General features: G+C 40.0%; 1 protein-coding gene across 4 annotated transcripts in view; it reads left to right on the top strand.

The window, feature by feature from the left end:
- EFNB2 (ephrin B2) overlaps window positions 1-18,253 on the top strand; it is a 45,839-nt gene extending 27,586 nt beyond the window's left edge. Inside the window, exons 3-5 of one of the 4 annotated variants that reach the window (XM_055244545.2) lie at window positions 12,157-12,249; window positions 13,002-13,115; window positions 14,570-18,253. In XM_055244545.2, coding sequence (XP_055100520.1) covers window positions 12,157-12,249; window positions 13,002-13,115; window positions 14,570-14,958 — 596 coding nt within the window. In that variant the 3' untranslated portion in view covers window positions 14,959-18,253. Of the gene's footprint in view, window positions 1-956; window positions 1,970-12,156; window positions 12,250-13,001; window positions 13,116-14,569 lie in introns of those variants that run through there. The other 3 variants (XM_055244547.2, XM_055244546.2, XM_055244548.2) reach the window with 3 other exon arrangements.
- Window positions 18,254-26,931: the final 8,678 nt, after the last annotated feature.

Below are 26,931 nucleotides of genomic sequence, written 5' to 3' on the forward strand. Positions count from 1 at the left end.
TCATGTGAGTCAGAGATGGATGAAAAATGAATGCCATTGTGTTCATACTTTTCAAGTGAACAGTAGCTATAGCAGAGCTGTTAGACAAAGAAAACCGTATTAATGAAGCACCTCCCAATTTAGCTTCATATGGCTTTTGCATCATTTTGCTGCAAATCCATAGCTAAGACACATCTTGTAGCATAGTCCATAAGTCATCTTTTCTAAGGACTGTTTGATCAAAGATTGTTCTGTGAGATCCACCCTGTGGTGTTCATGGCATCCTCTTGGAGGCCTCCCTCACTCTCCATACCGTGGCAAAGTCTTCCTTAAGAAACACTGAACGAGTCTGAAGAAGCTGCCATTTCTTAGGGCCCTCATTGGTCCAGTTGTCTATAGCTTTTTTTTTTTTTTAATAGCATGTAAAATTGGAAAGCTTCACAAACAGCTTTGCTATTTTTTAGAATGTACTCCACTTCTAAGCAAAATCACAAAATAAAGTAAAATGCTTGCACAAATATAATGAAGCAATATTCTTAAAGAATCAAAACAGAAGAACTTTAGAGTCTATTGCTTATGTTGTTGAGCATATATTTGTTTTCTTCTCTGCCTTTGCTTTACTTATTTCTGGGGTGTAGGTTTGGCAAGTAGCACTGAAACGTACTGAATGCACTGTTCTTTAGCAAGATAGTTAACGGAGCTTTCAAATGTCCTTTTAACATATAGATTTCTTTTAGAATATAGAATAATGTGTGGGCTGTATAAAGCCATTATGTGCTTTATTTGATGAATTATTTATGTACGATAAATGTAGCAAAAGCCACATTTCCATCATTAAATGTAATCCCATTTGGTGATACAGCAACATCAGCCTGTCATTTGGGTCCTCTGATTGAGGGGTGAGGATTTATGTTTGATACCTTGCGCATAATGGCTAAGTTCAAGCATTTAAACTCATTTTTATTTTTAACCTACAGCTGTCATCTTTGTAATACGATATTCATCAGAATCTTGCCAGATACTGTGCATTTGGGATATTGGGGGATACAGCACCACCACCACCCTCCCCCCGTCCAAGAGAAACAGATCAACGATCTTAGGTTGAGAGTCTGGGGTCTGGAAGACCTGAGTTCCTGAGTGCCCTTTGACAAGTAACTTAACCCCTCTCTGCCTCAGTCTCTTCCTCTGTAAAGTGGGGATAATGACAGCACCTGCTTCACAGGGTTGATGGGACTCCAGATGCGGTGGGATATATAAAATGCTTATTACTTCCACCTTTGACACCAAATACATACAACTAAGAGTTAACTTTGGAGCAGGGGAGGAAGTATGAGGCTCCACGCTGGAGGCAGACCTGTGCTCGGCTGCGGGCTGGAGAGGATGGGCCCCAAAAGCCTGGCTGATTTGGTCCATCTATAAAATGGAACTCCAGAGAGTTTACACGTTTCAGTAATACTGCATAACTTAATTATAAGATCTTCTCTCTTTGTCTTCTTCGAGTGTTATAAAAGCTCTTTTGTCCTTGAGCTTCCTTTACCAAGAAACATGCATTTGTGTATCTTTTTGTTCATGGAATTGCCCAAGCTTGTTAGCAGATCCTTTGTAAGACCCAAAAGAGACAGACAGGGGAGGAGTCTTCAGATACGTATAATCATTTTTCCCAATTTCCATGTCACCAGCCTTGCCAGGACTTCTTCTCAGTTCCCTGTTACACAATGAAAAGTGTATCTTTATTGATAATTTTAGTAGCATCCTAATGTGGTATAAATCGTCTTCCAGAGAAGAAAATGTGTCAGGGTTGCGTTATCACTGATGCTAGCTGGGAAAGTAGATCAGTCCATTAGTCTGATAATTAGAAGCATTGTTTCTGTTATTTCTTAACATCATGTGAACTCCTTTTCTGGCTGTATTAAAGGTTTTCCCAGTGTGTGTCAGTGAGACTCCTTACTGAATTTAATATGAATACAGATAAATTCTTTACACTTAAGGATTAAAGTCTCAGCTTCTGCTTAACTTGAGATTGCACTGAGAAACTTCTGGCTCTCAGGTATAATGGAGTCATGACCATGGGGATGTCTGTCCCATATGGCTCAGTGTGTAAGAAGAAAAAGCTGTTGTGGACGGAGACTCTGTTCACATTAAATGACATCACCTAAGCCATCATGACAGCAAGAATTATTTAGGAATTGCTCAGAACAAAACTGCCTTCATTATTTCATAAAATGTATCTTGGTATCTTTAGCACCTTATTTATGGCTTTGTAAAGGTTCACTGGGATTTATAAATAATTGGACAGTGCTAGAGACCTAGTATAAGAATGAAAGAGGACAGGCTTCTTTCTTAATAACCTTTAAACATTCACCAAGAAGATAAAACTTTAAAGCAAAATAAAACACATGAAAATAGCCAAGACACACAGACCAGATAAACAAATATTACTTTAACTTATTTGTATAGTTCTTAAGAGTCACATTTGTTCCTGAAGTTTCAAAATCTCAGGCTGGGTGTTGGATCACTTAGGGAAGTATTGTGGCCTTCACATACTCTTGTCTCACTTTGAAGTCTAGAAACACAGGTCTTAGAGCAACTTTTATCACTGTGAGAAAGCTGAAACTTAGAGAGTGTGAGTAGCTTAGTACAATTCAGTTGGCCATCAAATGTCAGAAACAAAACTCAATCCAGGGCCGCTGGACCCTTAGGCCGGCATTGTTAGTTTACAACAGTGCCTCCTGGGTCCAAACATCTAAGTGCACATGTAGCAATAGTAAAGACAGTATGCATGCATACATAACACATACGTAGAGACAGCAGCGTATACGTATACACATGTTGCATACATAGCAACAGCAGAGAAGCTCATGAACTGTAAAGGATGGACTGTATGTTTGTATCAGACGTTTTGGTACTGACGCTTTGTCATATATTGTGTAACATATAACCAGCTTGCAATCATCTGCCCCCAAAGTTGAACTAAGAAAATCCTACAGGGTACTAAGAAAGGAAGGCCACTGGGAAAAGGTGGTTATAATGGCAATTTGTTAGCTCTTATGAATTTTCTTTTTCTTTTTAGACATACTCTTAATTCCATTTTTTTCAATAAGTCTATACTACTTTGTGTTTTTGTGTTAGCAAGTACTTTGAGCCCCTCACTAGAAAGTTGCTACATAATATAGTTATTAAAAATAAAAATCTCTCAAACATACAAGTAGAGGTGGTATGAGACTTCAAATTTCCTTAGCCAAGTACAAGTGCAACAGTTTTGTTAGCTGGCTGGCTGGATAGACGGACTGATGGATTGGCAGGCCCTCAAGCTGGAGTGTAATTGATCTCATTACAGGGGAGCCAGGCTGGGTGACAGTTCTGCTTTGCAAGTGGCTTTTTGCATTGGTGAAGTAGCCCGTTTTGTTGTTCCTGATGTTAAACAGGAGATGAAGGTATTCTTTTATTGGCACAAATGTGGGAAATTGCTCTGGATTCTTAGAGGATAGAACATGTCCCCTGGATGGAATAAGGTTGATGTGTAGGGCAAATTTCGATAGGGGCACCTTATTGGGGTTACTGCTGGTCTCTAAATGGTCAAAGCAAACAACACGTCCATCTAAGCTGTGATGCCATGAGAGTGGCGCGTTTTCTCCTCTGCAGTGTTATATTCTAAACTGTCAGCAGACATTAATTCGGTCGCTGGTGAAGTCCCACCGCCTAGGGATGAACTCTGCCTCCGATGGATGTTTTCCACTTCAGTGCCACTCGTCTTGCAATTACTGGGTCATTAATATCATTGCATGCAATTAGTGACAGTAGAAAGAGCCAGAGGGTTGTGGGATGCGCACCCTCCCCACCATGAACTTTTTACTCTGACCCTTTCCCAGCTAGACCTTTTCGCATCTTGGCAATGATATTTTAATGATTGAGACTGTCAAAATCTTGAGAGCAGGCACTGGATTATGTGCTGGAAATAATTCACTCAAACACATGCTTCTTCATGTTTCAGAATATTTTCATTAGATATTATCACTCTCCCTTCCCTGGGAAGTTTCATTTTAAAAAATCTGATGCTTAAGTATAGCTAATATAGACAATAGGGAATTATGTTTTATCTTTAGAACTCTTACATGATTCTTTTCTTTAAAAATGTGAGCTTAGTCATTACTATTGAAGTGCTCATCTGACCACCTATTTTTAAAACACAATTCCTCTATCTTAGTAGATTTTGGCCCATATTAAGCATATTAAGACTGACTTTTTTTTTTCAAGACATGGGGTTTTATTGGGGGCTTATATACAGGAGAGAGAGAGTCCAGTGGCACTGGGCTGGACAAGATACCCGCATGGCCCTGTGGCAGTGAGGCGGGCAGGAAAACTGCAACTGCTTGCAAACAGCATGTAGTTTATCTATAGCATTTTCACCTAACACCATCCAGCTAATGACTTCCACCTGGCAACCTTCATTTACTCCAGAACTTAGGACCTCAAGTCTCTGTACGGCTCATGTTCCACAGGATGGGCCGAGGGCTCAGCTGTTCCTCATAGACAAAGAATGACTCTCCACGTTGACCACTCCCGGACTCCCTAGCTCAGAACCCATATTCAGGTGTGTCTAAGGCTGGCTCTTCTATGTGAAGTTACTTATTCTTTTACCACTGACTCTCATATTCCCACTAGATTAAGTTTTTCTGAATTACTGTGGCAATAAGAAACAGTCCCTTAAATTATACTAGAAGAAAAGCCTTTTTTTGTTTTGTTTTTTATTTTGAAATTGTTAAATTTTTTTTCTTAACTGAGAGATTCCACCTGCATAAATCGTGATAACTTTTAACAATAAGATCTTAGACTTAGAAAGTGATGTTTTTCCTCAACAGAATTTATTAAAAATCAAGACACCAAGGTGTTCCAAACAATATTTTGAGGGGAAATAAACAACTCCATAAATAATCTTACGTGGTTAAACATGTCTCTAGCAAAACAAACAAACAAAAAAGACGGGGGTTGGGGGAGGTGAAGTTTATTGCCAGTACTGTCTGGTCTTTCTCAGAAAAGCATCATTGTACATCACTGAGCCTGGACGGTATGTTTTCTTGATCTATACCCCCTATGTGTACATGTGCTTGCACGCACACACATGTAGACACGCACACATGTGCACCTGCCATCACTGCTTTCTGCTCTTCCGTCGTTTCACTCTTGAGTGTCTGTAGCCAGTAGCTTTCCAGGTCTGTATTGTCAAAGATAACTATGGCCCTGAATGTCTTCACTGATTGCTATTTGACATTCATACGGTTTTTAATGATTAAAAGGCTTTATGTGAAGGCTGTGATAGAATTTCTTCTGTTCTAGATGTGGTGTTTATTGCTTTATTTTGTGACTGTTCTCTCAGTAGATTGACCTTCTCCCTCAGTGTCCAAGCCTCACATAGCATGATGGCACCTGTAAACTCAGTTCTGTATCCTGGTGTCCTTTCTCTTCCCAAGTAGAAGTAATTAAGTAATATATGTCATCAAAACCTTTTAAGTGCACATACAAACAAAAACAACTTACCAAACTGCTTCAAAGTTGTTCCATTTTTAACAATCTTATTTCTGAGCTCTGGGTAGAATGTCCTATTATTGTTCATCATGAATATTTGAAATTAAGGAAATAAAACTGTACCATTTTCTTTAAAAGCATCCATTTGTACTTGATAACATCTTCAGTCATATTTCAATGCTGGCAAACAGGAGGGGAGGTCTAAAGTGTGACTCAATTTTAGAATCTACTTTTTCCAAATTACTCTGTTTAGTGCAGAAAACTAATTAATTGTGTTGCATAGAAAAGTCACTGAAGCTAAGCCAGTTATTACTTCTTAATGCATGATTTACTGCTTTAAATTTTCAAAACACAACCATAGCAATGTGATATTAATTCAAGTGATTCTTCCTATCATATTGAACAATATTTTCACGGGTGAAAAACTCACACATCCTACATCACTGATAGTTTATACAGTGTTTTAGCTGTGGCTTCTTGTATGCAAAATAAGAGTTAATCAAATGTCAGTGAGAACCGTCTCATCAAGTAGAGGGCTTGTTTTGTTTAAATTAACTTTGCTAAGTATAAATTTCTTCTTGAAAATAAATTCTTCTGGGCCAGGCACGGTGGCTCACGCCTGTAATCCCAGCACTTTGGGAGGCCGAGGCAGGCAGATCACGAGGTCAGGAGATCGAGACCAAACTGGCTAACACTGTGAAACCCCGTCTCTACTAAAAATACAAAAAATGAGCTGGGCGTGGTGGCGGGCTCCTGTAGTCCCAGCTACTCGGGAGGCTGAGGCAGGAGAATGGCGTGAACCTGGGAGGCGGAGCTTGCAGTGAGCCAAGATCACACCACTGCAGTCCAGCCTGGGTGACAGAGTGAGACTCTGTCTCAAAAAAAAAAAAAAAAAAAAAGAAAGAAAATAAATTCTTCTGTATTTTTCTTTCTTCAAGTGAAGCCATTTAGGGGAAGTATACCGTAACACTTTTGCTCTAAGATAAGGCAAATTTGGTATTATAGGATGAAGTACTATGTGATTTGAAGTAATGCTGAATTTTTAAACTATATTAAGGTAAACAAGAATAATGAGGCCCTTGGAAAGTCATGATTATATTTCTCATTTTTCTCATTTTAAAGCCACAGTGAAAAACACATAAAAGGAAGAAGCTAGAAAAAAAATGAATGAAATTCTCTTTTACCTTTTGGCAAATTAAATAGATGCTTCTGTTTCAGAAGATTTTATTAACTTTAAAGAAACAGTCATTTATTTTTGGCATTCAGTGAACATTATCATTTCCATGTTTAGAACTTTTATTCTAAGTTAGCATCTTAAAAGATAACTGTGAAACTCAAGGCATTCAACTACGTTAATTTGAGTTTCAGAAATTGAATTCTTGTTTCTAGAGTACATAGTTTGAATTGATGTCAGGGTGTTAAATAGATAAATCTTAGTTTCCTAGGTTGTATATTCACATTAATTATTTTTGTATCAGCCTTCTTATTTTTCAACTTACCTTATTCTTCTTTTTTTTTTTTTTTTTTTGACACTCAGATTTGATAGCCCTGTGGTAGAAGAAAACAGTAATATAGTTTGGTATGTTGTTGTCTTTGTGTTTATTTTAAAATCACGGCTTTGCTTTCCATGTTGTTACTGGATTATGCTTTTTTTAGTTCCTCAGTTTGCCAAGATAACAGTCTTCCGATCTTCAGAAGTCTGTATCAAGCTTAAGGAAACTGATGTGTAGGAAGACTCGCCTAAGAAGTCCAAATTAGCAAGGCTAGCATGTGAGAACATGCTGGAAAAGAATAGTTCCCATAGATATTGACAGGGAATGTTCATAAAATGCTACTTGTTTCATGGTTACGTGAGAGTGAGTTGTGTGCAGTGCAGCTGTATGTAAGGGCAACGTTTTTATTCCGACGACTCTGGTTTTCATGACCCTGGATGCTTACTATGTCTCTCTGGTGGACTTCTTCAACAGAGTTGATACAAATACTTGCTCTCAAGTGTCCATCTGCCCTCTCCTCCATCCTGGCCCCATGCAAATATGCTACATTTTTAAATAATTTGAAATACCCTCCATAGTATTTATATTTCCTGGTGCTTCATTCTTTCCATAAGAACTGTGATATCATTATTCTGTAGGATTTTTTTGTGCTTCCCCGTTTCAAATCTCTGTGCCTGTGAGACCCATATATCGGTATAAATCCAGAAGTTTGATTGTCCATCTGATTAGCACACGCTTAGCAATGTGGTGGACTAAACACAGCCAAGATGTGGGGCTGGAGCTTAGCCTCCTGGGAGCAGAGCGGTGAACATCAGATGAAGACATGTGAAAATGGAGTACTACTTCCTCTTCGCGGGGATGGGCTAAAAAGCACAGCCAGAAATATTCTTGCCCTTCCAGTCTGCTTTACAGTTACTCACTGGTTCTCTTTTTTTTCCTACTCAGATAACCAGTATACTCTTCCCAGTGACTAAGAACTGCAGATAAGTATAGGTGCAAATAGATGGCAAACCGCAGATGGCAGCTGTGTGGTTTCAGATGTGCTGGAGAACTTTTAGACGATGTGAACTTAAGGAACTTTTTTGCTGAGCAGTAATCTCTACCCACTGGAAATTAGGCCCTGGGGGGAACAATGTAGTGACTTCTATATACTTACTACATGCAGTTAGACCCCTGAAGCAAAAGCTTTTAAAAGCAGGCTGTAAAATGCCCATGTATCTTTATGAAACCTATTTTCCAACTGGATAGAGAAACTTTTCTGGTAATTTTTAAATTTGTAAAGTCTATTTTTTTCCTGAGCCAAGGGAAAAAAATATCTGGGCACTAAAAGCTTAGTTATAACAATGTTATTTTTTCTATCTCTGAATGATTAAATGTGATTTCATCTATTTAGCAATACTATGATTATGGCTGCATTAGATCACGCTGATAGAAAGATACAAAGAAAAACTAAGTATAATGAACTACCAATTGATTTTCACTCTTTCTCTAAGTTAAAAATTCCCAGTACATTCAAATGAACAATGAAAATAATTGCAAAATTGTCTCCTGAAATGGAAATAGATTTTTTTTCCAAGCATTAGCAATTTCTTGTTATTTTTCAAAATCAGCCACTAAGCCTTTCAAAGCTTCTTGGTGACTTGCAGGAGAAATCAGAATATTAATCTTGTGGTTTTATTTCAGAGTTTGCTGCCAGGAAGGAGGTATAATTGGGATAGGAGACTTTTTTTTTTTTTTTTTTTTTTTTTTTAGCTGTGTCACTGTTCAAGGAGGGGGGTTTGGAACCTCAGCATAAGAATTATACTCCATGATGAGGATGTAGCAGGGGAGAAGAAAGGTGATTTTCATTATGGGAAGCTATACTTACATCAAGTATAAAATAGACTGAAGTCATTTTGAATTATGTTATACTTGTAAAGTTTATCTCCTGGAGTTTCAGTTAGTACCAGCGTACTAACTGGGTTAAAACAGGGTTATTCATGGCACCTTAGATCATTTCTAACTCATGGCAAAAACCTTTCCTGGTGGAACGTGTAACTGTATTTTAAATGCCCCTTTATAAGCAACCAAGTATTTGGGATGTTATTTTAATATTAGGAGCGAATTTTTCAGTATCTTCCAGTAACCTTTGCAAGTCACAGGTTGACTTAAAAGGAAAAGAAGCAAAATCCTGAATATAGCAGAAAAACTGTCTGCGCTCAGACTGTTCAGCCCACTTTTGCTCACCACCCGGCAGGCACACTCCCCCAAACAAGCAGTACCCTGTGGCTTCAGAAGAACCTACAAAGGCAGCATCCGTAGATTTTTCCTTATTCAACTCTAAGACTTGAAAGTTTCCCTCTTCCCCCCACACTTTTTTTTTAAACCAAGAAATAAAAAAGTTTTCCCTCTTAAAGGTGCAAAGCAGTTTCATTCTTATGCAACACAGCCTTCCTCTTACTGTCTTATAGTCTGTGGATGTTAAATTATAGATTCCAATCGAATTTTAATACTCTAGAGATTTTACATTTGTGGTTGTCAAGACACCATTTTGGTAAACCTAGGGAGCTCCGCACAAAAGCATTGATATTCAGAAAAGGCACTGACCTACAAATTAAAAGAAAACAAGTGCAATAATGTGCACCTCTCGTGCTTCCAATTTGACAAAGTAGAAGTCATCAGTAGTTTCTCCCCTGCAGACGCAGTTCTCAATTCTATTTACAAGTAACTCTGCTCTGCTGTGCCTGTCTTTCTCTTGCTGATATTCATTTAATTGTTTTTCTTTTGGATCTGAATCTTTGATTGTCTTTTCCCCCTCAAGATTAAAATAAATAAATGTATATTCCTCCCCTTTCTTTCTGTGCACTGCCCTTCAGATCTCATTGTGTCATTTTTCAGCTTAGTGTTGAAACTTTTAGCAACAAAAAGTAAGTCATTTAACTTTGAGTTTGAGTGCACTTTTGCATGTAGGTTCATTTATGTGCATGTGAATTTAAAAACATTGAGATTCCACTTGAATGAAGTAAACCAAACATTTTAAACTATCAGCCAAATAGAGACATCAGCTTTTCACTTCTTTCTGTACACAGACATATCCTAATTTTTTAGAAAAATCAAACAGGAAAATTCTCAACAATTAATTGAAGATTATAGCACTGCTCTGAAATGGTCCAGAAATAGAGTCTGCTCATAGAAACTCATAGTTTGAAGCCTTTGGGAGGAAAGGATGCTTTAAAATTTAGGCACATATTTGGAGGAGGGAAAAGGGAAAGAGCAGAATGAAGAACTGAAAAAAATCACACACCGGGGCCTGTCGTGGGGTGGGGGGAGGCGGGAGGGATAGCATTAGGAGATATACCTAATGTAAATGACGAGTTAACAGGTGCAGCACACCAACATAGCACATGTATACATATGTAACAAACCTGCACGTTGTGCACATGTACCCTAGAACTTAAAGTATAATAAAAAAAATTTTTAATAGCCCCATTAAATAATTTTTTAAAAAGATTTTTTTTAGATTCACAGAAGTGTATAAAATTTTTCGGTATTTTTTTTAAGCTGTCTGCTGAACAGTTTCTTAATGGTCTACAATGTTTGTATCTACAAACAGATACTGTCTGCTTCTTACTGCCCTTCCAAGACGATTTTTATTATGGCAATTATTGCTCAGTTTCCCGGAAAAATTTATCCACAGTTAGAGAAGAATGAGATGTGATTGTGAGACTGTAAAGTTTAAGCAAGCACTCAGAGAAGCACAGTGATACGTATGCACAGAAGAGGCAGCCTTTGTTTTGAGGAAAACAGTGAAAGTAAAAGTTAATTCAAGACCACAAAGACAAGTAAATAAGTGCCTTATTTTTGTAGTTAATATAATTTCAGTGGAATGCATATTTCTACTATAAATGCATATAGAACTTGTTTGCTGACCTACTGTTTGGAAAACAAACAATCCCATTAGAAGAATGCCTTTGGGATTTATTTTTACCAGAAAATCAATCCTTTTTTCACTCCCTTGCAAAGTACAGTGTTACAAGACAAGACTTTGATAATCAGGTAGAAAATGGATTTAAATTGCAGAAATGTATATGAAACACTTTTGTTCCTTGCCCCTTGAACTTTAGGGGAATGAAAATGTCTAGCACTCTCCACCTTCTTTTCTCTCCTGGAGCTTGAACTGTAATTCAAAGCCTGTTTCTCAGATAGTACCTGGCAGCCTATCTCTTTACAGCTTGAGTTACAAAGCTATTCAGAGACCTTGCTGGTCTAAAGAGACAGAGCAAGGATGTGTTTAAATAGAGCACAGGCTATTGAAAAAAAAAAAGAGGCTGAAAATGGTAAAACGATTCTCTCCTTCCTTCCACTCCTCACTGCTGAGGTGGAGAGGGAATTCAATTGGTGAACACCAGCAAGTGGCTGGTAAAAGTCCCCACTTTCTCTCCAGGGCTGCCACAGGACCCAGAATGAGTGGTGAGCATGTGTGTGAACCCTCTATTCAGCCAGAGATTTCCCGCAACAGGTAGTTTGGTTGAAGAGGTTGACTAAGGTTGACATTGGCAGTAATAACACGTGTGTTCTTCTGATTTGCAAAACGATGGAGGAAAAAGGGGAGATTTTGAAGACCTGATTTCTGGTATACTTCTTAAGCATGTGTAAGGCTGAAAAAAGAAGACAAGGGTTGTGGGAGGCTCCTGGTCTAGTGTTTACAGAACTTGGATGCTTGACAAACAGAGCGTCAAGCTAATTGTTCTTGAAGCAGGAAATCTGCAGTGGAGGAAGCAGGTGTGGGGGCATGATTACCACGTTTGGAAATGGCTGCATTAACTATTTTGCTCTTCTGAGTTTGGCCCCAAAAGAGTCCACAGACTTTTTGAAAGATGCCATCCCTTTTATTTATAGACTAACATTAAATCAGTCATTTGTGAAGGAAGGAGAAAGTGCCTAAATAAATTTGGAGTCAGATAGCGTACATGCGGCAGTGTTTCCGATATCCATTTCTCTTTATTTCTTTTTCTTTTACTTTTTGGCTTTCAGCATCCCCATACTTTCAGAAAACTTGCGACTAAGAGTGAATTCTTATTTTTCAAATTGTTTTCAGACATTTCATGTTCATGTAAACTTGGCTTATTGATTTCCTGATTTTTCTTTATTTTTTTGTTTTGTCCATTTTATTTTTAATCAGCTACATCAAATGGGTCTTTGGAGGGCCTGGATAACCAGGAGGGAGGGGTGTGCCAGACAAGAGCCATGAAGATCCTCATGAAAGTTGGACAAGGTAAAGACCATCTGCTGCTTCGTGACGCCACTGTGACCTGGTGTAGCCCCCAGCTAGTGTGGTGCTAATGTTGCCGACGCCCACCTTCATTCGCTCTTCTCTTTAGTTTTCAAAGCAAACCCTTCTGCACTTTGAGCCACTGACAGATTTCCTCAAGTCAATATACTAAGCTTTTATTGGAGATCTCTAAGAGTTACGGTCAGCAAGGTAGAATGTCTGTTGCCATAGATAGATAGATAGATAGATAGATAGATAGATAGATAGATAGATAGATATTTCTTTTTAAAAAGCAAAACACTTTGGTTCAAAATCAAAATATCCAGAATGAAAACTAAAAGCTTGTGCAGTTTTGCTCATTTCTGAATCTTGACTACAGAAGAGTTTTGTTCATTGTGACTTTTCCAATATAGATAACCTATTGTGCAGAAAGAAATAATTATTCTTCTAATTAAAAATTGGTATAGTAGTCAATCAACTTGCTCAGTTAAATTGAAATGTCATCTGCAATGCTTTGCCTGCCAAATGCAAGAATCCCTATAGTTTCCACAGATGGCCTCACGATCTAAACCTCTGAAATAACTAGTATAACCATTTTGTTTTAAAAGAAAAATTATATTCTTGTATTTCACAGTACTTTGCATAAAGACTCTTATGTTCATTGCTATTCATGCCTGTTGAAATATATATGCAGCTCCTAAAGCTAGATATTGTCAGATGTCTGTGCTGTAATTAATCATTTGTTTTTCATATAGATGCAAGTTCTGCTGGATCAACCAGGAATAAAGATCCAACAAGACGTCCAGAACTAGAAGCTGGTACAAATGGAAGAAGTTCGACAACAAGTCCCTTTGTAAAACCAAATCCAGGTATAACAGCATGATCTGTGTGTATGGAGGTCTGTGGGTACCACATTCTTAGTAGTATCTTAAAAGGTAGGGCAGAGTCTAAGGACTTCTAACCAGTTAGGATTAGCTGGAAGTTACAGTGATCAGGAATCTTTGCTGTCAGTGAGTCATTATTAATTACACTCAATAAGAACAAAATAACTCATTCCAATGAAAGTCATACATTCAAAGGAGTAGAATTCATGAGCTGTAAGTGCCAGTTATTAGAACTACTCTGTCAGGCCAAAGGTTTCATTGGCTGACATTTTATCAAGCTGGTTGTCAACGCCAGCTTAAAGCTGATGTTAATGTATATATAATTAATGTGCTAATCCCTCATCTAATTATATCTAATCCACAGAGGGTTTAATTGATCCTCTTCTAAATTTTAAATGGTAACATTTTTAAATATTGCATAATAGTATTTTTTCAGGTGGTTATCGTTATTTTGTTTCACATTTTCCATGTAAAAGAAAATATTAAACAGGTCCCTGACAAAAGTGTAGAATACCAGATAAAATTGTCCGTTGTTGACCTTCGTTTTCTTAACAGTCTTGGAACAAATAGTTCTGTATTTGTTACCATGCTAATGAAGGTTTTAGAGAGTAGCTGTTGAGCAGACATCAGCAGTTTTGTATTAGGGATCTGTTGTGTGCTTGGTTGGTCGTTGCGCGAATTTATCATCTGCAGCAATATTCCATCTCTTTCCAAGAGTCACGGAGGGAAGTTGTTATTTCTAACTTTCAATGACAAGACGTGTCAAATTCTTGTGACAAACTGATAAATGGATAATATAATGATGCCAGGCAATTTTTTAGTGCTTAACATTTGGGCTGGCAGTCTGTTCGGTGTGAGAGTTTCTGCTGCCTTCCAAATATATTTTAAGTGTAAATCAAATAATACAGACGAGTTACGAGCTGAACATTTTCCCAGGCCCCCTCACTCCTTCCACGTTGCCTAGCTGTTCTGTTCTGCCAGGAGGCAGGGCTCTTCTTTAGAAGGCAGGCCCTTTGAAGGTTCGCATGAAACTCGCTTTCTCAAAGGTGGCAGAAGAGCAATACTACATAAACGCTCACCGCTGACCTGGAGAATTGGCCACTTCCCTTTTTCTTCCCTGCCGCTGCCCCAGGCTGGCTAACACGGGTTAGAAGATGAAGCCAGATCAAGGGCTGGCTGTCACCGACAGTCTGTGCTCTTGCTGGATAATGATACAAAGGCAACCCTGTGGCTTGGGAGGGTAGGAAAGTCCCTCCTGGAGATGCCTCTCATTTCCATTTGCGCTGAGCTCTTAGACGAGGTATTGGCGAGGCAAAGTCCAGCTTCTAGTTAGTAATAAGCCTGGCTTATTCTTCACATTTTTAAGGGTCATAAAAGCAGTCTGTCAGCACCGGGACAGCAGTAACCATCTCTGACCTTTTCTGTCTCTGCGTCTGCAGGTTCGAGCACAGACGGCAACAGCGCCGGACATTCGGGGAACAACATCCTCGGTTCCGAAGTGGCCTTATTCGCAGGGATTGCTTCAGGATGCATCATCTTCATCGTCATCATCATCACGCTGGTGGTCCTCTTGCTGAAGTACCGGAGGAGACACAGGAAGCACTCGCCGCAGCACACGACCACGCTGTCGCTCAGCACGCTGGCCACACCCAAGCGCAGCGGCAACAACAATGGCTCGGAGCCCAGTGACATTATCATCCCGCTCAGGACTGCGGACAGCGTCTTCTGCCCTCACTACGAGAAGGTCAGCGGGGACTACGGGCACCCGGTGTACATCGTCCAGGAGATGCCTCCGCAGAGCCCGGCGAACATTTACTACAAGGTCTGAGAGGGACCCTGGTGGTACCTGTGCTTTCCCAGAGGACACCTAATGTCCCGATGCCTCCCTTGAGGGTTTGAGAGCCCGCGTGCTGGAGAATTGACTGAAGCACAGCACCGGGGGAGAGGGACACTCCTCCTCGGAAGAGCCCGTCGCGCTGGACAGCTTACCTAGTCTTGTAGCATTCGGCCTTGGTGAACACACACGCTCCCTGGAAGCTGGAAGACTGTGCAGAAGACGCCCATTCGGACTGCTGTGCCGCGTCCCACGTCTCCTCCTCGAAGCCATGTGCTGCGGTCACGCAGGCCTCTGCAGAAGCCAAGGGAAGACAGTGGTTTGTGGACGAGAGGGTTGTGAGCATCCTGGCAGGTGCCCCAGGACGCCACGCCTGGAAGGGCCGGCTTCCGCCTGGGGTGCATTTCCCCCACAGTGCATACCGGACTTGTCACACGGACCTCGGGCTAGTTAAGGTGTGCAAAGATCTCTAGAGTTTAGTCCTTACTGTCTCACTTGTTCTGTTACCCGGGGCTCTGCAGCACCTCACCTGAGACCTCCACTCCACATCTGCATCACTAATGGAACACTCATGTCTGGAGTCCCCTCCTCCAGCCGTTGGCAACAACAGCTTCAGTCCGTGGGTAATCCGTTCATAGAAATTGTGTTTGCTAACAAGGTGCCCTTTAGCCAGATGCTAGGCTGTCTGCGAAGAAGGCTAGGAGTTCGTAGAAGGGAGTGGGGCTGGGGAAAGGGCTGGCTGCAATTGCAGCTCACTGCTGCTGCCTCTGAAACAGAAAGTTGGAAAGGAAAAAAGAAAAAAGCAATTAGGTAGCACAGCACTTTGGTTTTGCTGAGATTTAAGAGGCAAGTAGGAGACACGACAGCACACACAGTGGATTCCAGTGCATGGGGAGGCACTCGCTGTTATCAACTAGCAATGTGCAGGAAGAAAAGCCCCTCTTCATTCCGGGGAACAAAGACGGGTATTGTTGGGAAAGGAACAGGCTTGGAGGGAAGGGAGAAAGTAGGCCGCTGATGATATATTCGGGCAGGACTGTTGTGGTACTGGCAATAAGATATACAGCTCCGAGCTGTAGGAGAGTCGGTCTGCTTTGGATGATTTTTTAAGCAGACTCAGCTGCTATACTTATCACATTTTATTAAACACAGGGAAAGCATTTAGGAGAATAGCAGAGAGCCAAATCTGACCTAAAAGTTGAAAAGCCAAAGGTCAAACAGGCTGTAATTCCATCATCATTGTTGTTATTAAAGAATTCTCATCTATAAAAGGTAGGTCAGATCCCCCTCCCCCCAGGTTCCCCCTTCCTCTCCCGATTGAGCCTTATGACACTTTGGTTTATGCGGTGCTGTCCGGGTGCCAGGGCTGCAGGGTCGGTACTGATGGAGGCTGCAGCGCCCGGTGCTCTGTGTCAAGGTGAAGCACATACGGCAAACCTCTTAGAGTCCTTAAGACGGAAATAAATTATGATGTCCAGGGGGAGAAGGAAGATAGGACGTATTTATAATAGGTATATAGAACACAAGGGATATAAAATGAAAGATTTTTACTAATATATATTTTAAGGTTGCACACAGTACACACCAGAAGATGTGAAATTCATTGGTGGCAATTAAGTGGTCCCAATGCTCAGCGCTTAAAAAAGCAAATTGGACAGCTACTTCTGGGAAAAACAACATCATTCCAAAAAGAACAATAATGAGAGCAAATACAAAAATAACCAAGTCCTCCGAAGGCATCTCATGGAACCGTAGACTAGGAAGTACGAGCCCCACAGAGCAGGAAGTCGATGTGACTGCATCATATATTTAACAATGACAAGATGTTCCGGCATTTATTTTCTGCGTTGGGTTTTCCCTTGCCTTATGGGCTGAAGTGTTCTCTAGAATCCAGCAGGTCACACTGGGGGCTTCAGGTGATGATTTAGCTCTGGCTCCCTCCTCCTGTCCTCCCCCGCACCCCCTCCCTTCTGGGAAACAAGAAGAGTAAACAGGAAACCTACTTTTTATGTGCTATGCAAAATAGACATCTTTAACATAGTCCTGTTACTATGGTAACACTTTGCTTTCTGAATTGGAAGGGAAAAAAATGTAGCGACAGCATTTTAAGGTTCTCAGACCTCCAGTGAGTACCTGCAAAAATGAGTTGTCACAGAAATTATGATCCCCTATTTCCTGAACCTGGAAATGATGTTGGTCCAAAGTGCGTGTGTGTATGTGTGAGTGGGTGTGTGGTATACATGTGTACATATATGTATAATATATATCTACAATATATATTATATATATCTATATCATATTTCTGTGGAGGGTTGCCGTGGTAACCAGCCACAGTACATATGTAATTCTTTCCATCACCCCAACCTCTCCTTTCTGTGCATTCGTGCAAGAGTTTCTTGTAAGCCATCAGAAGTTACTTTTAGGATGGGGGAGAGGGGCGAGAAGGGGAAAAATGGGAAATAGTCTGATTTTAATGAAATCAAATGTATGTATCATCAGTTGGCTACGTTTTGGTTCTATGCTAAACTGTGAAAAATCAGATGAATTGATAAAAGAGTTCCCTGCAACCAATTGAAAAGTGTTCTGTGCGTCTGTTTTGTGTCTGGTGCAGAATATGACAATCCACCAACTGTCCCTTTATTTGAAGTTGGTTTCGCTTTGGAAAGTGACTGTAAATGCCTTGCTTGTATGATCGTCCCTGGCCACCCGACTGTGGAATTTGCACCATCATGTTTAAGTGAAGATGCTGTAAATAGGTTCAGATTTTACTGTCTATGGATTTGGGGTGTTACAGTAGCCTTATTCACCTTTTTAATAAAAATACACATGAAAACAAGAAAGAAATGGCTTTTCTTACCCAGATTGTGTACATAGAGCAATGTTGGTTTTTTATAAAGTCGAAGCAAGATGTTTTGTATAAAATCTGAATTTTGCAATGTATTTAGCTACAGCTTGTTTAACGGCAGTGTCATTCCCCTTTGCACTGTAATGAGGAAAAAATGGTATAAAAGGTTGCCAAATTGCTGCATATTTGTGCCGTAATTATGTACCATGAATATTTATTTAAAATTTCGTTGTCCAGTTTGTAAGTAACACAGTATTATGCCTGAGTTATAAATATTTTTTTCTTTCTTTGTTTTATTTTAATAGCCTGTCATAGGTTTTAAATCTGCTTTAGTTTCACATTGCAGTTAGCCCCAGAAAATGAAATCCGTGAAGTCACATTCCACATCTGTTTCAAACTGAATTTGTTCTTAAAAAAATAAAATATTTTTTTCCTATGGAAAAAGTGCCTTCAAAGTACTTTTCTTCTTTTCTTTCGTTTTTCTTTCTTTTTTGTTTGTTATTTTAATTTGCCTTCCTTTACTCTATTTCCCCCAAAATTACAGTAATCCAGAGACTTCTGCCCATGGACCCTGTGTGCCCACTTTTCAAATCGGGATGCGCACATACACAAATATTAATTTTGCTAAGAGCCGTGAGCTCATTATTCCCCATAAAACCACGAACTCACATTTCAAAAATAATATGCAATTGTGTAAAATCCTAATAATCCTCAACAGAAAATCTCTAGTGGCACCTGAATTGCACAGTCAGAATAGTTACCTGCAAAATTAGCTGTCTCAGGAAAAGGAGGGAAATGTACTCTTACCTTACACTTAATTCCAAATGGATCTAGTGTCCATAGAAGCAAAGCAGCTGTCTATCGCTTCATTTTTCTTAACAGAATAATCCTAGGGAGAAGGAAAAAGTCAAATGTTTTTGTAAAAACTTAACATTGATGAAAGCACATTTTGAGATACTGGTTGAAGGCAAGCCGGAGGCCAGCTGTGAGTTTAAAACACACTTTCGGTGGTCACCTTCCTGGGGAAGGTAACTATGTACCCTGAGGAGTGTGATTGTTTTTCAGGCCTCTTGTAGTACTGGGTATTAAGACTGATCATTATACTTCCTGGGTAGCTTTTTAAACAACCAAGAGTCCCCACCCATAGCAGAGAACTGCACACCCTTGAGGTCTCAGTGCTAAGATCTTTACATTATCTCAGCTTAATCCCTGCCATAGGAGTGAGACATTTTAGGTAGGGAGAATAGGAAAAGGCCCCTGGAGTCAGGAAGCAAGCCAGAAGAGTTCCCAGGTCTGACTGACTTGCCCAAGACCACACCCCAATCAGTGGAACAAACCATATGTTTCAAAAGTCCCCAGGTCATGAAGAAAGGCTGGTTTGGACACAGGGATCTACACAGCTTAGCATAGTACTCGTACTAGAGAAATGTTTGTTAAATAAATGTCTCCCTTCATCAGCAACAACAACAATCCCCGGAGGCCCAGGGTTTTCGCTGATGCTAGAATCATAGTTTCATCTATTCCAGGATTTTATCCTGCTGCCCACCTGCCTTCAGTTGCAGATCCAAGTTTACGGATGCAATTTTATGGCCAAGCAACTAAGCTGAACCCTCGACCGTATGTACCAAGGTCATTTCTGATTAGTTTGGGCAAAAGAACCAAAATGAAATCATGCATTTTCAACCTTTACTTTGTGGTCCCTATTACAATATAAATTACCGAATACACAATGTCATGGCTTGGACCTTGTTTTTAAACCACGTTTTCTGAGTGCCAAGCTCAGCTAAGAAATAAGGTTTGTCCACTTGTTCTTTTCACCTGGGAAGAAGGAACCACATGCAGAAGCTCCTTGCAGAGGGCGTATAACCAGATGCCCTTTGTTCTGTCTGAAAGGTGAGCCCAGCCTGCTCTGAGCACATTACTTCTCTGCACGGGCAAGCGTCCCTCAACTCCCTTTTTGGCAAAGCAGATGGCCATTCAAACCCTGGGGTAAAGGTTCGCAATGGAAATGAGAAAAAATAAAGTATTCCTTCCTGGGTAACTGCTCTCCAGCTTACTGTCAGTCTCTGACCCCAACCCAGAGAAGAATTAGCAAAAGAAAAAGAAAACTCCAGAGTAGTAAAGCTCACTTTCCTAATGTAGGTAAAAAAAGGGACGATTACCCTACTTTTGGACCTAGCAAATAGGTCTCAGGTGGCTCGGAGACGCAGTTGCTACTGCAGCACCAAGAACACTAGCTGGATGTGCTACTGCTTTAGTTTTTACTTTGGATGGATTTTTGAATTATGTTTGTGATATTTACACTATACACTTACTCGAAGGCAAATTTTCAGTGTTGTCATGGAAAAGAGTATTTCCTACTCCGATTCATTATTCCAGGTAGAAAGTCATTCATCAGTGATTTTGGGGGGAGAGGGGTACTAAAATATTTCATTATTTGTAACAAAATATAGCAAACCAGGTAGGTTAATCCATTTTTAGATGTGTCCCAAAAGCTAACGATATATGCAGCTTAAGATTTTTATACTTTGATAACTTGATTAGTGGAATCTCTTTAAAACAATGTTCATATGAAGTCAACCATATTTTTAAAAACAACCAACCCCCTCAAGAAGCCTCCAGGTATACACCAGGTACACAGGCATGCGGCAGAAGGAAAATAATACTAATTATAGCAGCACGGTTTCTGGCCAGTTGTAGACAGTTAACAAAGGTGTTAAATCATGAAAGGGGCACTTGGTTTCTAGCTGTATTTCTGCTACTGACTCATGCTGTGACCTTCAGCAGATGCTTTTATGTTCTGTGCCTCAGAGCCTCACCTGTAAAGTGAGACGGATGGATTCTAAGATACCGAAGGTCACTTTTGGCTTTTTGCAGGATTCGCAGCAAAAAGCCGTCACCATTTTCAGCTGTACAAAAGTATCTCCATGCAAGCCTCTCCATGTCCTAGTGTGCCGCAGACACAGCTCTGAAGTCTGCGGAGGTGGTGCCCAGTCGGTCCTACCTTGTCTTTTAGCTGCACGTGCCCATCCACCCACTGCCTCCAACAAGAACCCGCTGCCCGGGGCCGGGGGTCCCGGACTCTGCGGCTCTTCACCCCTCCCTAGAATCAAAATCCAAAAAGACTTCAGAACCAGCGATGTGTACATACTGATTGAGCTGGTGTTGCGAGCCCTTCCCTCTAATTGTTAAGTGGAATCGTTTATCTCTGTTTAAAAACATTTTCAGGCCACTGCAGGTGGGGTCCGAGCACATTCGCTACACCCTTCTACGTGAATGTCTGATAAAGACTCACCACAAGCCAGGCAATGTGTCGGGTGGTCACGGTGTCCCCTTCCACCAGTTAACTTAGCCCAACTTGACTTTGTCTTCCTTGTAGACTCAAGATTAATTTAACTTCCTGTTGAATATTGTTCATGCTGGTATCTGGAACACATCCTTATCCCTCCTTTATTATTTACACCTCTAATTCTGTAGTCTGTGACAGAGAACTGTAGAATTGAGAAACATCTTTTAGTTGATAATCGAGCTATTATTTCTTAACTAAGTGCCATTCCTGCTTAATAAAGAGATCACAGGGGTGTGTGTATGTGTGTGTGTGTGTGTGTGTGTGTGTGTGGTGTTTTAAAAGGCATGGTGACTCTTATCTTAAAATGTCCAAGAACAGTAGGGGAGATAAATTTCCTCAAAGCAAATTGCTGAAAATTAACTAGAATCTTAAACTGAATACTCCAAGAATCCTCTTCAGGTATATCATTTTTGTGCAGTGGCTTCATTAACACAACATTAAAGGAAGAAAAAAAGTAGTAGAAATTCATTTCTAGCTCTAGGATTCATCAAGTGGGAAAAAAATGCTCCGGGAAGAGCTCACAGCTTGCTCTTTCTTCCAGTGGGTCTAGAAGTATTTGATCTCTTAGTTCTTCATCAATTGAGTGACCTGCGTGATGTTCAAGATGACAAAAAAGATGTGAGAGAGGTTTCTATACACATAACTCCAACTTTTTTTTGCTTTGTTTTACATAAATAACTTAGTATAGCTTAGATTCCTTTACATGCTAAGAAAGCATAGAACCTGTGGAATCTGGGGCACCTCTGTCTGGAACTGCTGTTTCTTCATGTGACCCAAGGCAAACCACATAGCAGGTCCTTGACTTAGGCCAGCCATCTGCAATGTGGACTCCCTCGGATACTCATTGAGACTTCCTAAGACTTAGCTCAATTACACGCATCTAATGTTGAAGTGTAGGTCATAAAACACAACAAATCCAAAAATCTCACCTCTGTTTCCAGCAGAGAACACACAGGTTAGTAGGGAGCCGTGGGGGAAAGGCAGAACCCGCACTGGTTTCAGTCACCCTCAGCTGGCACCTTTTTATTAGATGGGCCTGAGACACTCAAAATGAGCTAACCTAAGCAGATTCTTGCTTATTGATAAGTCTAGAAGCTTCATATAATGAACACACACACGTGCATGCATGTATGCACACACACACACACACATTAATTTGTCCACTCGTATAACATCATTTATTTAGCACTTACTATCTACCAGGCAGTGTGCTAAATATTAGAGATTACAACATGAAAGACAGGATTCCTCCTATGAGGGAACTCATGGTCCAGTTAGCAATTTTAAAACCTCATGAATAGCAATTAGGAAACTTGGATGCAGGTGAGAAAGGAAGGAAGAAGGCTTACAGCCGCTCTAGGTCTGAATTCCTTGGGCATTGTTTTAGGAAGGTGTTTGTCTATTTGTAGCTGTCTTTCATCCACCTATATCTGCTGTTACTGCCAGTTCATTTTCTTTCCTTTTAAATCTTTCGTTACATATATGCCGACTGGCTGGTTAGGATGCTAAATTTAGAATCGCTGTTCTGTTCTTCAGAACGTCTTAGGAGTTTGCCTCAAGTGCCTGCCTCCAGCCTTAAAGGGCAAATCAAAAAGTTTCCAATTGGTTTCCAGCCCACATTACAATGTGTATGTGTATTTGAAAGACTGTTTCTTGGCTATAATTGGTAGTTTTCTGGTAGCTCGTTCTGAGGAAAGAATTGCAGAGAACTTTATGCCTGCTAACAGTAGTTAGCCCTGGACCCAAAAACAGTAGGAAAAAAAAAGGAAGTCTGAGTATCTGGGGTGTTTGCCAAAGTGACCTACAAGCTACGTGCAGCATAAGCATTTCAGACGAGCAGACGCGGGGCTCCTTCTGCATAAACCCAGGTCCCTGCCTCTTAACTTCCCTCTTTGTAAAAGGGGAGGGAAAAGATAAGGGTCTCCTACCAACTCCCTTAAATATTTCAGATAAAAATAATGACTGCATTAATTACACTTCAACTTACACCAGTTTATTCCTCCACACTGTTGGCTGGGTGTCAGGAAAAGATGAAAAACATTTTCCAGGAGTGCCTGTGTCAGAAGTTCGTATTCTGTGTAGCAGTCACACGTGGGCTTATAAAAAAAAAAAAAAAAATGTCTCTTTAGGCATGGTGGAAGCACTATTCTCCATTTCCAAAACTATCGGGTACTTTGCTAAACAATGGAAAATATACCTTGATAGTTTGGTCTCTGAAGCTCCCACTGAGGCCACGCTGCCGGGACTGGGTTTTTTGCTGCAAACAGTTGCTGAAAAAGTGGGAGGCATTAACGTTTGTGTGCAACACAATGAGTGGGGCCCATAAAGCCTTGTGTGCTGTGGACGTTAACCACAGGGAGAGGCAGCTGTCCATTGGAAAGGTGGCATACCAAGTCCTCACCTCCTAAAGATGGCCTGGTGGGACATGCTCTCTCCCTGAGTCACCATCACCTCAGAGACCACGAGAACATGGATTAAAGCCACATGGCTTTTCATCCCCTTGCTTTGTTTTTGAGTCTCGGTTATGCTAATTTTAAGAACAGATTCCAGAAAAGTGTTTGAAATATGGCAATAGAATTTTTTAACCAGCACCGCCAGCCAAGCAGGTACTAGGATTACGACAGTGATTAGGCAGTTTAAAGAGTCTGGCAATTCTTTATAAGGTCACCCCAGCTTTTTATAGCAGCAAACAGAAATCCTTTTGGAAAACTTTTCTGCTGCATACCATCGGCACCCGCGTGTTCTGTGATGCTTCTTGATTTTGGATATCAATATCTGATTTCTGATATTCAAATATGTCTACCTATGAACTCTGCAGAGCCCTAAGGTAGGGAGACTGAAGATCCGTGGTGCTTTCTGTTTGCAGGTGATGTGCTTTTTATCCCTTTGGTTCTTTTTATTTTTCCTAGTATTTTACTTTGGAAATTTTCAGATATACAGAAAAGTTGAAAGACAGAACAATGAAATCCCAGCTGTCTTCTATGTAGAGTCAGTAATCAGCACTTTGTACATATGTGCACAATCTGTATGTTTCTATGTACACCAGTATGTGTGTATGTGTGTATATGGATGTGTACACATTGTGTACACACATTCTTTGGCTGAAGAATTTTCAGATCTCACAATACTTTCTTCCTACATTTCAGCATCTCGGAAGATGAAACCCTCTTGTATAACTGCAATGCCATTATCAGTCTTGACAAAATGTACAAGCATTTCGTAATATAATCTACTATCTAATCTATTAAATTTATCTTTTTAGCTTTTTAAAAAAACGTGGATAAAAATAACACTATAACTTCATCTGATTAAAAATTATGATTCCTTTCCCATCCCCTCCTCCACCACTCAAAGTAAGCACTGGCATAATCAGTCTTGTCTATCTGTTCAGAAAAATGATATATGCACACACTTGCATATAAATAGTGTTTCTAAATGATCCGTATAGAGATCACATCACAAATACTGTTTTATGCCATGTATTTTTGGTAAGTAATATGTCTTGGAGACCATTCCTCATCAGCACGTTCAGAGCTACTTAAAAAAAAAAAAAAAACAGCCACATAATATGCTTGTTTATTTTGTCCATCATCTACAGGCAAAATATGGTTTTTAAGCTGTTCTGCATACTGCTTCATGAATATATTTTGGTTTGTGGAGAGACAGGAGGGCTCATCAGATAATTGAGGTACTCCACTATTTCTCTCAGCCTCACTTGCACATAGGTTGAGGGCAATGGGCCGTAGCTGGAATGATGTGGTGACATAAAAGAACAGGTGCTGGATCTTCATGTGCTCCTCCTTTCCTGCTGTAGTGACTGTAGATATCACAAGTTCTAGAAGGCACAGCTCAAAGACGATAGAAGTTTGGTCAGCCTGGATCCCTGAGTGACTTTGTGGAGTAGAGCCTCCCACTGACCTGCGGTACTATGCTCTTTGCATAATAAATAAAATGAACATGCTAAGCCGGAAGATTTGGGGAATTGTTTGTTACCACAGCATAAGCCTACCTATTCTCACACACACTTGATATCTCAAGGTATTTTTCCAAATATATCCTTCACCTAAATTCCTGGTGGTGAGATTGCTATATGAAAGGAAATAGCCTTTTGAAATTTTGATAGATACTGCCAGATTGCCTTCCAATTTCCTTCCTCTTTCACTTCTGGTTTAAATACATAATTTGTGTTCCACTCCATTTCTTCTCTTCTCTGGTTTGTTTACATTTTTATTCTGTGATACGCTTTACAACCTGCAAGAGGCAAATAGGATGAAACAGATTAATACTAAAAGGAGCCTTTAATTTGTTTTTGTGTTACTGTATTTAAAGTACTATCTCTGTTTTAAGTAACAACTGTTGAAACATTGCATATCACTTCGACGCCAGATGTGGAAATTAGAAATAAATGTAATACATGAATATATGTCAAATAATCTGAAGCCCCCCCTTGTTACAGTTTAGACTTCTTTTGTTTCTTAGCTGTGGATGCATAAGAGCTCTTTCATTAGTGTATTTGCTACTAAAACAGGACTTGATATCTGCTAGTGTGACCAGAGCATGTGATCTTGAGCTGTGGACCTGGGAACATGATGCAGAGAGATTTGTATTTTTGCTTGTAATAGAGAAGACGCCTAAGTGTAAGCCATGTAATTGCAGTCAGTTATCTTGCTAGCACAAACAAAACCGAGTATTCCGGATCTAATAGAAATTTCATCTAATGAGATTTAGGCAGTAATTCTCTCATGAATTTGATATACTTTGTTACTTCTTTCTCCTTTTTGAACCAGTAAGAGGATATGTTAAGAATTATACATAAAAATTGAAAGGCATGTGCTTCATTTATTTTGCCAAATATTTACTATCTCCCCAAGTGTCTTCCCATTTATTTAAAATTGTGCCAGAAGCTTTGCAGGAAACATAAAAAGCACCTAAGATAGAGCTGCTATGAAAATAGCAATCACAGCCCACTGTAGTAATCTTAGTTTTCTAAGAGAAACATAATCTTTTCAGAATAATAAATATTGTTTATTTTAAAAATTATAATTTTAGGGAAATAAGTGATTGTTTTGAGAGTTATGACAGCCTACTAAAGAAGTTCTGTAAACGTTGATGCCCTGTTTTGAAATAGAATTTCCTGTACCTGATGCCAGAGATTGAGATTCTATAGAGCTGGTGTGACCCAAGAATCTTTTTTCCTCTGCAAACATAGAAGATTGCTAGTGTATGAATGGTTGATAACAGCTCGAAGTTTTCCCTCTCATGGAGTTTCTTTTCTTTTCTTTTCTTTCCTTCTTAATAAACAAGGCTCAATCTCTTCAATTAAAGGACTTAAACTGTCTAACATAATTTTAGTGATCAGATATGAAGGGAGGATGAGGATAAGGAGATTTGTATGTTTGTACTTACATACTTTTTTTTTTCTTGGACAATAACTTAGATCTAGAACTTGAGCTTAAATCCCAAACCCCATAGATCATACTACATAGGAGGTTGCCCACTCTGTCTAGGGTAAGGCTTGACTAATCCTCCAATGAATCCTTTTACGAAACAACACCTACTCCCTCTACGCCTCTTCAGTGCCTGTCTGGGCCTTGCTTGTCTGCACATAATACAGATGGTTCAAAAATAGAGATCAAGCCAACAATCAGAGACTTTCAACAGAAAGACTGGCAAAAGGATCAGCCCTTAGAGAAATGGCGGGGCTGTTTTTGAATGAGTTGAACGCACCTCTGCTTCATTCTTCCTCCCAAACTGTCCAGGCCGCGGGTCCTGG

The sequence above is a fragment of the Symphalangus syndactylus genome, chromosome 15 (assembly GCF_028878055.3).
Source record: "Symphalangus syndactylus isolate Jambi chromosome 15, NHGRI_mSymSyn1-v2.1_pri, whole genome shotgun sequence".
Lineage (NCBI taxonomy): Eukaryota > Metazoa > Chordata > Mammalia > Primates > Hylobatidae > Symphalangus > Symphalangus syndactylus.